The sequence below is a fragment of the Asterias amurensis genome, chromosome 11 (assembly GCF_032118995.1).
Source record: "Asterias amurensis chromosome 11, ASM3211899v1".
In the NCBI taxonomy this organism is placed as follows: domain Eukaryota; kingdom Metazoa; phylum Echinodermata; class Asteroidea; order Forcipulatida; family Asteriidae; genus Asterias; species Asterias amurensis.
In genome coordinates, this window is record NC_092658.1 from 7,714,710 (window position 1) to 7,728,592 (window position 13,883).

General features: G+C 37.9%; 2 protein-coding genes across 2 annotated transcripts in view; one reads left to right on the top strand and one right to left on the bottom strand.

The window, feature by feature from the left end:
• LOC139944223 (NF-kappa-B inhibitor-like protein 1) lies at positions 1-4,643 on the top strand. The gene is made up of 4 exons (XM_071941197.1): positions 1-311; positions 983-1,113; positions 1,751-1,886; positions 2,343-4,643. Exons 1-4 carry the CDS (start codon positions 38-40, stop codon positions 2,906-2,908), a joined length of 1,107 nt encoding a protein of 368 aa, XP_071797298.1. The 5' UTR covers positions 1-37; the 3' UTR covers positions 2,909-4,643.
• Positions 4,114-13,883, bottom strand: part of LOC139944222 (ATP-citrate synthase-like) — a 24,881-nt gene continuing 15,111 nt past the window's right edge. The window contains exons 12-20 of the mRNA XM_071941196.1: positions 13,518-13,624; positions 13,002-13,057; positions 12,744-12,859; positions 12,060-12,164; positions 11,062-11,285; positions 9,706-9,787; positions 8,363-8,473; positions 6,955-7,085; positions 4,114-5,737 (exon numbers count right to left, since the gene is read on the bottom strand). Coding sequence (XP_071797297.1) covers positions 5,629-5,737; positions 6,955-7,085; positions 8,363-8,473; positions 9,706-9,787; positions 11,062-11,285; positions 12,060-12,164; positions 12,744-12,859; positions 13,002-13,057; positions 13,518-13,624 — 1,041 coding nt within the window. The 3' untranslated portion in view covers positions 4,114-5,628. The remainder of the gene's footprint in view (positions 5,738-6,954; positions 7,086-8,362; positions 8,474-9,705; positions 9,788-11,061; positions 11,286-12,059; positions 12,165-12,743; positions 12,860-13,001; positions 13,058-13,517; positions 13,625-13,883) is intronic.

Below are 13,883 nucleotides of genomic sequence, written 5' to 3' on the forward strand. Positions count from 1 at the left end.
ACCGGTTGTCTCACCTTACAATTACTACGCTTTTAGAATGGGGAAAACAAAAGCGGAGAGATTGTTTGATTATGTCTCTCAAGGCAAAGTCATTAAAGTGAAATCGTTCTTGAAAAGGCACCACAGGTTTGACTTGAATGTCGTTACTTCTCGGCTACAGAGAACGCTTCTTCATGTTGCCTGTGCCTCCGGTGACGATGCGGTGTTACGCGTTCTGCTCAAGCACGGCGCCCGGGTGGATGTCCAGGACATCGAGGGTGACACTCCGTTACATCTGGCTCTGCAAAGAGTGTTACATGGCCACCGACATGGTAAGCTGCTATATGTCATTTTTGTATGATGGGATAAATCATTTAAAACTTACTTGGTAACAAGCAATTGAGAGCAGTTGTTAGTATAAAACATGTGAGAAACAGCTCCCTCTGAAGTTATCTAGTTTTCGAGAAAGAAGTATTTTTTCACTAAAATATTATTTGAATTTGATTTCGAGACCTCAAAATTAGATTTTGAGGTCCCGAAATCAAGCATCTGAAAGCACACAACTTCGTGTGACAAGGGTGTTTTTTCTTCCATTATTTATTGTCTCGCAACTTCAACGACCAATTTAGTTAAAATTTTCAAAGGTTTGTTACTTTGTTCATATGTTGAGATACACCTAGTGAGAAGACTGGTCTTTGAGTTTTTGACAATTACCAAAGGTATCTAGTGCCTTTAATAGTTGCGACTTTGACACTAGAATTGCAACGATTTTTTTCAGTAATATAGTGGCGCTGCATTTATTTTTAGTAATATAGTGGCGGTGCAATTATTTTTAGTAATATAGTGGCAGTGCAATTACTAACTGTATTAGTTAACTAAAAGTGGTACTGGTAGTCACAACTGGACATAGAAATCAAAAGTCATGACTTCGATACTAGTTGCCCAGCCCCTAAACAATGATGAATGTTCACTTAATCACAATGATGTTGTTGTTTTGTTGCAGCTTTCGAAGACCTGGTGATACCAATTTTGAAAAGTTGCCCGCCAAACATCCTTGATGTAGCTAACAACCGAGGGCACACTTGTAGACAGCTCCTTAGGGATGCTGATCAACTGCAACAGGAATCTAGTGAAGTATGCATTGCAAAGAACATTTTTTGTTAGTTTTGCGATGGTTTTGATACCCATTTGAACAGGGTCAGTGACCTTGGTTGGGTGAACATTCCATTCAAAATCAAATTAAAATCAAAATCATGCTGGTTCAAATCAAAGTCAGGTGTTGTTTGCAGCAGCACCAAGTCTTAATCTCTTATGGGTAGTGTTGGTTCTGAGAAGAAACGGTGGTTGAAAACTCTAAATTTCTTTTGAGTTGTGTTGGGGCAAAGGGGGATTAATGTTCAATTCGCTATCTCTCATGGCCATCAATGTAAGACTGCGATAGTATTGAACCTCCGGGACCAGGTTGACCCAAACCATAATTGAGTTTTAATTTTGGGCATTTCTGTTTCTTCCAGTTCTTTAGTATAATGTAGATTATGGCAATACAAATTGTATAGTATTTGTGGGAAAAGAAAATTTAACCATGGAATATAAAAGAACTTTAAATAAATAAGAAAAGAAAACCAGTGAATAAGACTTTTTAACCTTTGTTTTCAGTTACTTGTAAAAACAATATTATGAATTTTTAACCAACTTGAAAAAATGTGCATCTTTAAAATTTTGATTCAACTGTATGTATAGTAAAGTTTATGACTATTGTCTTTCTTAACAGCACCTGAGCCAAGATTCTGCAGAGGCAAGTGAGGAGGAGCTTAAGAGGAAGGAAGAGGCGGAGTGGCGGGCGAGAGTACAGGAAGAGTGGGAAACGGCAGGCATGTGGGAAGAAAACACCACTTGGGATGAACAAGGTACATCAATCAATCAATCAATATGAATCTGTGTTGTTTGGTATTGACAACTACATGATGATACTAAAAGGAACATTACTTACAGTATTTGTAAGAAAAAACTTGTCTAAGATCACAGAATTACACGGTCTAATGAGATGAAAGTAGAAAACATCTCTTGACATATTTCTGTCTGATATGTCATATTTAATGAGAAATAAGTAAAAAACTAATTTCCCGTTTGGAGTTTATAGCTCAGCGAGTGTTTAATTAAAAACAAATAATGAGAAAATTCTTGCAAAATGTGGCGTAGCGCAAATTTATTGCACAAGGCTGTATACTCCCCATGGAGCTGAGATGGTTTAACGAATGATTTAAGGCCAACTGACCAGGGTTAACAATGTAAAGCGCTTTGGGATGCCCTTCGGGCGTGAAAAGCGCTATATAAAAAATTAACTATTGTTATTATTATTATAGGATATAATGGTCAAAGCAAAGAATCATATGATGAATGGGCCAGCAGGATTGCCTCAGAGCACCATCAGAAACAGCAGCAACAATTCAACCCATCAAGAAGAACCCACCGTACCAAAAGAGACAAGGAAAGGGATCAGCACAAAGAGGAGAAGCGGAAATTCCAAGAGAAGTTGCAGGCGGAGCACGAGCGGTACCGACAGAGGCGCTCGGAACGTCTCCACAAGAAACTTTTGAGACAGAAGGAGGAGTATCTACAAAGATGTGCGGAAGTGTTTAACGGAGAGGATACGGTTTTAGACTCGATAGGATATGACAATCTACCTTGGCCGTGTCGTCATGATGATCCGGATAAAATGATGGAAGTTCTCATGTGCGACGTGGACAAGAATAACGAGACGGAGATGAAGAGGTTCATGAGGTCTCAGCAACTTCTATGGCATCCGGATAAATTCATGCAGAAGTGTGGCAGTAGGTTAGTGGAGGACGACCGGGGTAAAATTTTAGAGCGAGTAACTAAGTTGTCTCAAGCCCTTAACCGACTGAGCAAGGAGGACAAAGACAGGTGATTGGTGTACAGGCCTGTATGATCCGTTAATTGAAGGGCAAGGGCACCAAGGCTTTTTCTACTTGGTAGAGGACACTCTATGAGGAATTTGTAAATTTCTACTGGAGCATTGCAGGGCACCAAGGTGAAAAACCAAGGGGCACTGAGGCAATCGTTGAACACTTCTTTTTGTTACAAATTGTGCAATTTTTATCTCGGTGGGCAGTTTGTAGTTTGCCCCTTGGAAGTAAGTGGTCTTGCTCTTGCTCTTACTGGAGCATTTCAAGGGTCGCAAGGCATGTTCTCCTTGGTAAAGGGCACCCTAAGAGGAATCTGTAAATTTCTACTGTAGCATTTCAAGGGCACCAAGGCAAAAACCAAGGGGCACAAAGGTAATCGTTGAACAAAGCTTTAACGCACCTTCTTCATGTTACAAATTGTGCAATTATTTTTATTTCAGTGGGCGGTTTGTAGTTTGCCCCTTGGAAGTTCAGTGGTCTTGTGTTTTTTAAATAATGACAAGTGAATGTTCAGTTTATTGCTAACTGGTAAATTGTATATACAATTTTAAGTGGTCAACAGCACTGTTCACTTCGTCTATTTTATGGTGGGTTTATTATACCTTGTGGACTACAGCTAATTTGCAATTTTATGATTGAAGGAATAAACCATTTTCTTCAAGGGGTGGTGCAAACCGTATTACAATACAGTGTGAGTCTGACGACTAGGCTGATGTATAAGTAAAGTGGGGTTTTTCCCCCAAGGTGCATGGGCATCAATGGGGTGGGGGGGGGGGGGTGTCATGTACCCCATGCTAGTTACACCACTGGTGGTCAGTCATTGTGGTAGAATGTTTTGTAATACAAAAATGTACAATAAAAGCCTCTTGGTTTCAATGAAAGGTTTTGTGGTCATCAGTATTTCATGCAATAGACCTTATGCATTGACGTCATCCAGCCGCCATCTTTTAGGTCAAACGGTGACGAAACAATCGAAACGCACATAGATTGGCCAATGAACAACATCCTTTTGACCTCAATGCGGGGGCGCCGTACTGAAATGACGTCATGTGCATAAGGTCTATACATTGTAAAGAATTCAAACTGTATGGCTTGACAGTCACGGCAGAGACAAATAAATAATAAATACATGTAAACTTACACTCGTTCTGAGGATGACTATTGAAACTAGTCGAAACATAAACAAAAATTACGTGAGTATTGGCTGTGTTTTCATAGAAATTCATTTAATAAGTTAAACACACACTGTAACAAACTATTTACAAATTACCTACCATTAAAAAAGTAAAAGAAGTTATATTGGTTTATTTACAACCTTCTCAGACTGTGTTTTCCAATTTTGGATTATTCCTGCGTCGACGCTTATAAACCACTTCAAAAAGTTGGGTGATATCATGTTAGATTTCATATAACTTATATCGGATTAAAACAATTGAATGGTTAAAAAAAAAGGAATTTTTCCTTCAAGCATGATCATGTTTTCCCCCTTTTTCATCTACAAGCCTATTTAATTTGAGCCCTGAAGCATCTTGAGGAATAGTACGCTGATATGCAAAATGAAATTCTGCCTTAGCAAAATATTAAGTATCATCATGTCAGTAGGCCCCCTACTGTGTCATGTCTTGGTTGTAGTTAAGACACCCATTTATTTATAAAGTTCTCCGTGACTACTGGAACCCTTTGAATATAAGTCAATTCGTATATTATAAAAAATCATTATTTCATATTGTGTTAAAATATACATAATATAAATATAGACAATACAAACGTACAAAGTATGGTACCTTTTTAACATAAAACACACAAATTTACAACAATTAGGCAATCTGAGTGGTCTAGTGTTAATAGTGGTAGACATCTGCTCTAGAAAACCAATGGTCTCGGGTTGGAATCACACAAGAGTAATATCCATCAGTGTATGGGTAAAACCCAGAAAAAAAGGAGAAAAAAACCAAGATTTTCAAAATAACACATTTACAATACATTTAAAAAGACAGTGGACACTTTTGGTAATTACACAAAATAACTATTATTGTAAAACCTTTCTTGATTACGGGTAATGGGGAGAGGTTGATAGTGTAAAACATTGTGAGAAACAGCTCCCTCTGAAGTGACCTAGTTTTCGAGAGAGAAGTAATTTTCCACGAATTTAATTTCGAGACCTCGGATTTAGAATTTGAGGTCTGGAAATCTAGCATCTGAAAGCACACAACTTCGTGTGACCATGGTGCGACAAGGGTGTTTTTTACTTTCATTAATATTTTCATTCTTTGACTAATATTTTCATTCTTTGACAATTACCAATAGTGTCCAGTGTCTTTAAGAGCAGCAATAGAGGTAGAGAAATTAGATGTGAAAACACAAAATGTACTCGTCAATACAAATATGGCAATAATGGCAGAACAACCATTAACTTCTACATTACAGTGCGAGTCAAAAAGAAGTTGACCGAGATTTATGATTAAAAACCCAAAAACCAACTGACACTCAAAACCCCAGTGAAGCACAGTTGTATGAAAGGTTCAAGTTTTTCAAGGTTTTAATTTAAGTTACAGGTGCTTGAAATTTCTTTGGATTGCAGCCTACACTTTACTAACTGCATCATATAAAACGGTGTCATATTTGTACACATTTGAATTACATGAGTTATGATCTAAAACAAGCCATGCCGGGAAGAAAATGGCAGCCATCGGAGCAAGATTGACCAAGATCAATTGTCACTTCATTTCTTCTTGCCTTTCACTGGTCTCATATTGGCAGGAATACTGGGTGGTGGTGCTTCCTGTTTGGGTACCAGTTTGCCTTCGGAGACTAGGCGCACATACACCTCGCTAAGAAGAGAACAAAAATCCAGACGTTCGTTAAAATTTTCTGCTAGGCAAAAATATCATGCAGAACTGAATAGCAGTCATAAATGGACATGTGACATGGTATTTTGGCTAGTTAGTAACCTTATTTTACAAGCATAATTTTGTTGAACTTGGCTACTTTTTTTTCGCTTAAAGGGAAGGTACACGATTGGGAATTGTCAAAAACAAGTCTTCTCACTTGGTGTATCCCATCATAAGCATAAAATAACAAGCCTGTGAAAATTTGGGCTCAATTGGTCATCGAAGTTGCGAGAAAATGATGAATGAAAAAACACCCTTGTTGGAAAAATTTGTGTGCCTTCAGATAGGAATAAAAGAATTCTAGCTAGAAGTCTTTTATTATTTTATTGAGAAGTTACCTATTTCTCAAAAACTACGTTACTTCAGAGGGAGCTGTTTCCCACAATGCTTTATACTACCAACAGCTCTCCAATGCTCGTTACCAAGTCAGGTTTTTAAGTTACTATTTGTTTTGAGTAACTACCAAATGTGTACCATCCCTTTAAGCAAAGCTCAGGAAAACAAAATTATGCTAAACACAATAGCCTAAATACAATGTCACATGTACAATTTGTGACTAATATACTGCTCATTATTGGGCCTTGGGCCCTGGTTTTAAAGAGAGTCATCAATAATCTGTTCTGCTGTAGAAAAAAAAGAAAGTATATGTACATAGTATACAAGAAGATGCATTATGTATAGGTCTGTTTGTGGTGGCAGTTAAAAGCCAGGTGTGGCCGGAAAAAAAAACTGTGTACAGGCCATAGAGTTATATATAAGAACTAGAGGGCGCACTGGTGATGCTTCTTGCACAAACGTGAAGGGACCGCAAGGAGACATGAGCGCGCCATTCTGCACGCGTGTTAAATAAGAAACACATGTTGAAGTTTGTGTTTATTGATCGCTACACGATGCTGTTTTTTCAATTTACAAAATGGCCGCACAAACACGCGCTAAACAATGCCTATTTTAGAAAATGGCCGCCTGCGGGCATGCCGTGTCGCGTATATAGGCCAGTGCGCCCTCTAGTTCTTAAATATAACTCTAGGGTACAAGTATAAACTACTTCTGATAGCGCCCTCTTTTGAATCATCCTCCTACAGCCCATGTTAATTTCCCATATAGACAGATTTCCCTGGGACTCCCCCGCGGGAGCCTTCATTAACATCTTTACTTACGCAAGCTTCTTGGGGATATCATCATAAGATGTTGGAACAACTGCACCAGCCTCGGCTAATGCTTGGTTTTTAGCAACTGCCGTTTCCATGGTAACATCATAACCTGCTCCAGAATGACCAAAATTGCCCGGCTGGTAGAATTTGACAAAAAAGGGAAAAGTATTTATGGAAGAATCATTAGTTTGAACGAATAGACTGCTTACATCTTTGATTTGCCATTAAAGATGACTTGTAATCTCAAAGATCCCTTGCATTAGTACATGTTACATGCTATAGAACAGTCTGACATATTCACTCATTTTCATTTGTAATTAATATTCATTTGGCCAAAACATCACAAAATGTACAGTAAATAAATAGATGCACATAATAATAAATCTGAAGACAAAAAATGAGCAAGAAAGCAAACAAAATAAACTAAAAGAAAAAAACAAAATGAACAGAAACACTTAGAGTCTAAACATCTTAAAAGGGACAAAACAGCAATTAATGCAACTAACTGTGGATTGAAAACAAATGGATCAATCAACAAAACAGCAAAGCCATGTGGGTCGGGGGCTGCAAAAGTAAATAAACTACTATTACCAGCAGGTATTATGCAGTCCAGACACAGACAGTGACAGGGCGCGATTATACAAAGCACACACAACTACAAAAGACTAATATACTACAGCTAGGGGGCGAGCAAGTACATTGTGACTAAGCAAGTCAAACAACACCAGACAATATTAAAATCTAACACACAAATGGCTTATTTGGGAACTTTAATGTACCAAATTATTCATTTGTGCATTTTTTTGTTGTCTCATGATCATTGGGGGAGCTGGGCATGAGGGAGAATAGAATAGCAGTTTTATTTGCAACCTTAATATAAAAACAGTTGGATTAAATACACTTATACAAAGAAAATATTGCACAAGATTTTGCTGTATACACTTTAAACAATTTAGAAAAGAAATATTCAAACAAAACAATGGAAAAGCAGCTTGTATAAAAGTCTGGAAATATACAACTAGCATTTAAACTCAAAGAAAATGGTACAATAAGATCTCTAAATATAGAAAACAAGAAAAATACATAAAAAAAGGGAGCTAAGTTTCTCCTTGAGCCAAGGAAAACGGAAAACAGCACAAAGTTTTGCACTGCCTGGTGCTGTTCTCTTTTATTTTCAATTTGTCGTTTTGACAAACTACAATTCGTGGCCCAATTTCATAGAACTGCTTTTAAAAGCACAAAAAATAACTCAGCACAACAAAATTGTGCTTACCAGAGTAACCAGCCAAATCACAATGTAACGTGTCACCAAAACGTGTACCTTCCCTTTAAACAATATTTCCAGCTTTAAAAGCAACCCTATGAAATTGGGCCCTTATTTGAAATTAAATCAATTCACTCTTACATAACTTACTTCATTTTTGATCAATTCTGCACTTTCCCCGATGCAGAAGGCAACAACCGGTTTAGTGATCTTGCCGCTGCGTATGGCCTCGCAAACCTCATATTCTGTACAGCTTCCGAACTATTTGAAAAACACAGAGGTCAAAAGATGTAAATTGAACTTTGAATCAATCTAAAAATGTGTACATCATTCAAGGGCCAATTTGGATTTGTTTCCGAAAAATACTACCCATCAAGATTTTTTTTTGGTGAGAGATCGCCTTACATCACAAGGCTAGATGGCTACTTCAAGGTGAGGGCTACAATTCGTCGTTCGTACCACGAACTGACCTAACTCGTTCACTGTTTTAAAAAACGTGTTCCGAGACGTGTATTGTTTTATGACAAAAACAAAGCTGAATACCTTATTCATACAGAACTATCAATGTGTTTTCATCCCTACAACTATTTTAATTAGTAATTAATTCCCAAACAGATCGGTCACTTTGTGAAAATACTACGCTCCCCAGTTAGGTCACTTCGTGGTACGAAAATGTTCACGCGCGCCACAATCGCGCGCGCTGTAGCGCATAGTTTAACCATTGGTAAATCAACGTATCTAGATAGGTCACTTTGTAAAAGACAAAATGGCAAATCTAGCGATGCGTCGTTCTTACTAATTAGTGTAATTACATATTAGGCACTGAAACTTGCTGATAATGTTAACAGCATTGAGTTTGTCAATAATTTGTTTTAAAAAAAAAAATTGCAAAAATGTGTGATTTGAGTCAGTTAGGTCAGTTTGTGGTACGACCGACGAATTAACTAATTTGGGCTGTCTACCTAAATCAACTGTCACCGTGGCACATTGCCACCAACTCCTTGGGCTGAAACAGGGTTACCCGGTAAGGATGTAGGCATGGGTGTCATCCACTAGAAGCCTTGCTGGTAGAGCAGAATGCAAAACCTTTCCAACTTTCTGGCTAGTCACTGAGAAAGTCAAAAGGCAAACCCTGCAGGTTCTTAAAGGCAATTGACACTATTGGCAATTACTCAAAATAATTGTTAGCCATAAAAACTTACTTCGTAACGAGCTACAGAGAGCTGTCGGAAGTATAAAAACAGTGTGAGAAATAGCTCTATCTGAAGTGACATATTTTTTTGAGAAAGAAAACAATTTATCACTCAAATATTTGAAGTGAAGCATCTGACACCACACAACTTGTGCGAGCAAGTAAGTTCAAATTTTCAGATTTGTTATTTTATTCATAGATGAGGTGACTGGTCTTTGACAATTACCAAACGTGTCCAATGCCTTTAAAGCTATGAACTTCAATCAAATCGGGAAGGACACCATCTAAAAAAAAAACATACCTCTCCAAGGACCAACAGAATCTTGACATCGGGAGTGTTCTCCAAGAACATCAGGTGATCCATCATGGTTGAGCCGATGTACCTAAATCATTCAATATTATGTTGATAAATATTCTCAATGCTCTAATTAAACGAGACGAAAAGATGATTTTTCTCAAAAACTATGTTACTTCCAAAGGAGTCGTTCTCACTATGTTTTATACAGGCATGCAACTCCCCTAAACAGGAACATTTCCAAAAGCACAACGCAAGTGTGGAGCGAGGCAGCTGTAACGCCACGGGACATGATACCCACAATGGTACCCTAGAAAATGTTGAGGTTTATTATGCTCTTAGGTGCATTTTTAGCATGTACTAGGCTTATTGTACATGATTGTAGTTGTACACTGTTAATGCAAGGCATATATAAGGCTAAAAAAAAAACGGGAAAAAAAGAAAGAAAAAAAAAGGTGTTTTTTGCCTTTTTTTTTTCCTTTTCACATAAAAAAACACAAAAAACGTGAAAACGCTGAAGTATTGCATGCCTGTTTATACCATCAACACAGCTCTCCGTTGCTGGATACCGTACAAGTAAAGTTTCATGCTAGTAATTACCAAACGTGTACAGTGCCTTCAACCAAGAAAGTCAATATTACAGTGACACAAAGGGAAATAGTAGCGGAACTCGCATTTGATTGTTTTCGGATGGATTTACGAATTTGATTGGTTTAATTGTTTTCGGATGGATTAATTTTTTATAATTTCATTTTTCTTACTGGAATTGTTTTTGTTATGCACTCTCCATCGCTCATTACCCAGTTCATTTTGAGAGAGCGCAATAGAAGTTCAATAAATTATTATTATTGTAGTGATCTACCCTAAACCAACTGCAAAGCGCGGGCAAAATACTAAGCGCGAGCGTGGTTGGTTTGGAATTAAGAATATTGTGATTTAGAAGGTAATTAATAACAAGGTTTGGAATAAAGAAAAGGAATGTAAGAAGAAGAGTTTAGTTTTGAGCTAGACTGGAGAACAGGAGGGTTTGAGCAGAGAACTCTTAATAAAATCGTGTATTGTGACATCAACTTACTTTCGAGTTCAACTTGTGTCATTTGTTTGTTCTGTGGCGAACTTTAATTATTCGACATCAAGTTAAAGTTCAAGCCCTCCCGATTAACTTACTACTACTACGTACGTGAGGAAGAAGGCCCCAAACCTAACCAAGATTATTAGGCCGTGTCCGAAACGCTGACTTCGGCTACAGCTAGGTCTAGATCAGCGCGTCTACCAGTGTTGAAGAATAGGCAGACGCGGGTGATCTAGTCGTAGCTGTAGCCGAAGTCGCCGTTTAGGACACAGCCCTACACTATAACTCACTTGCCACCACCCAGTGAAACACCCTGGTAAAGGCCATCTGTGTTCCTTGCGATGGCCATGAACAACTCACTGAACAAGCCTCCAGAGCGGGTTACCAGACCAACACTTCCCGGTCGATACAACTTCATGGACAAGATATCGTCTAAGCTGCCGCCGATAGTCCCAAATTTATTGCAGCCGAAACCGCCCGGCTTGATGAAGTTGACTTGCATTAGATGATCCGGCTGTGTACAGAGGTGATATTCATAACAGATGTTAAATTTGCATAGGAGATAAAAAATATTAATTTTGGTTTTTACCCATACACTGATGTGTGTTAGCACTGTATACTCAGTACTTTTCCGAGTCCTGTGAAAAAATATCACAGGCATTTTACTCGGGTGGGATTCGAACCCACGACCCTTGCAATTCTAGAGCAGTGTCTTTTGTTTATTTATTTATTTATTTATTTAAACAAAAACTTCAAACATATATTATAATTACAATACAAAGTACATCAACACGAATTAGATGAAACAGGATGACCCGACACTCATGGACGACCACCTGACCATCTTGACAGAGTATGAAACAAAGGGATTGTCAAGACGATCTAAGCAACGGACCGAGAGTACCAAGATCATCACACTATTATTCTAATTTATTGTTCTTTATTTGGCCATGACAAACGAAACAAAGTAACAAAGGAACAAGTGCAGGGAGATTAAACAAAAAAGTAAACAATAGAAAACATCCTGATAAAGGCTCGGGCCTTTATCGCATGGCAACGACCCTGCCCGTTTCAAACGGCAGTTTAAGAACTCGTCGCTACCCTTTTATTCCCTTATTTACAGTAGGTAGAGCATTTAAACAAGATAATATACACTCCCCTAAAACCACCTTAACAGAAAGCCACAATAAAAATTTTAATAAAAAACATACAAGCAGCTTTCAGGATTTTCCCCAGGATTCTTCACAGCTGGACCCAAAGTTTGGAAGTTTGATCTGAGCATGCTTACCGTACATGGACCAATCATCAAGGAGTCATTGTTCTTTGCCATCAGAATCAGAGCTCTTATTTGTTGGTCTGGAATGTGATCTACCATCATCAAAATGCAGCGAATCTGAAAAAAAGTCATTGTGTCGGGGTTGGTTTAAAACGGAAAACTTTGGGATGAAGGGTTTCGTTACCTTTTGTAGATCAAGTGTTTGGCCATGACATGAATCCCTACTCACTGTGAATGAAGATGTATGTAATATAATTTGACTGTAGAAGTTTCAGCCTCATAAAGCCTTTTAAAGTCATAAAGTTTTTAAGAAAAACAAGTGAAAATCACAAAGCAATGTTTTCAGGAGAGTCGCGTGAATCCATTGTACATGCTCAAACTGTTTTCGTTTCACTTAGGAGAAATAGCCAACTAAAATGAATATAATTAGTTTACTGTTATTAGTTTTGCTTGATTTGGTCGCCAAAAATCTCACTTGTCTATGAGTGGACCATTGAAAATAAAGCAGGAAAAGTCCTATAGATAATGGAAGTGCAGCTTACGTTATACTGTAAAATAATCGTTTGTTCATGAAGGGTATTACACACTTGTGTTGCACCCACTGTAGTTTGTTGTTACATACACTTTTTATTTCAACTTCCCAAGCTCACAATTACACCAAAGCAAATTTTAACGATGGGTAAATCATTTTAATACCTGTTTACACTTCAGAGCGACCATTGCAAAGTGGAAAGCATCCCTGCCTGAGGCAGAGTTGAGGAACACGCTGGAGTCTGGGTGGTTCTTCAATGCTGCGTCAATGTTGTTGTAAACTGTTTAAAAAACAAAAACACCAGCGTTATTCATTCGCCGAAATAGATCATAGTGTGAAAAGGTTGGCCATTATTAACCCCGGAGAATAGAGTAGTGTAAAAAAGGGCTAAGAAAAAGGAAAACACATTTGAAGGTATTTACCTGGAATGCTGACACGTCCTTCATCCCATAAGAACCATTCCTCTTGGCCATCAACACTATTATACAAAAAAATTGACACGTGAATGGGCAAGTCAAAAAGTTAAAAATTTAATTTAATTTAATTGATTTATGCAATTGTCGGGACACAGCAACTGGGGATACTGGTCTTTAACAATTACCAAAAGTATACCCTGCCTTCAAAGAAACCGGACACTATTGGTAATTGTCAAAGACCAGTACTCTCACTAGGTGTATCTCAACATATGCACTTAAATAACAAACCTGAAAATTTTTGAACTCAATTGGTCGTCGAGGTTGCAATATTACGGTGGAAAAAAAACACCCTTGTCACAAAAAGTTGTGTACTTTCAGATGCTTGATTTCGGGACCTCAAAATCTAACTGTAAGGTCTCAAAATCAAATTCGTCAAAGAGTACTTCTTTCTCGAAAACTGCGTTACTTCAGAGATTACCAATATAAAGTAACTTTAATTGGGTCTGGACTCCTGACTCTTACCAGCTTGAATCAACAATAGCAGCAACTGATGGAGTCTTGCGTCCGCAGACAAAGTCATAATCCAACATGGACTGTACCACTTGGACCATCATGCCAGTAACAATCACCTGTAATAAGATCAGTAAAAAACAAATAACCAATATTCCACGTAAGTTGGACATTGATAGAAAAATAATTTCTAGCAGAGTTACTACCTATGGGTAATAACCCCCAAGCATTTTCTAGTAAATTGAGCCTCTCATTGGTCATAAGTTTATGCGACTTTTGTTTAAAAATTTGTGAAATGTTAGGGTCTGTCTGGTGCCGAAGTAGCGAGGGGAATGGAATTGGCAACAACCTCAGAAAATCTCTTTGTTTACATACTGC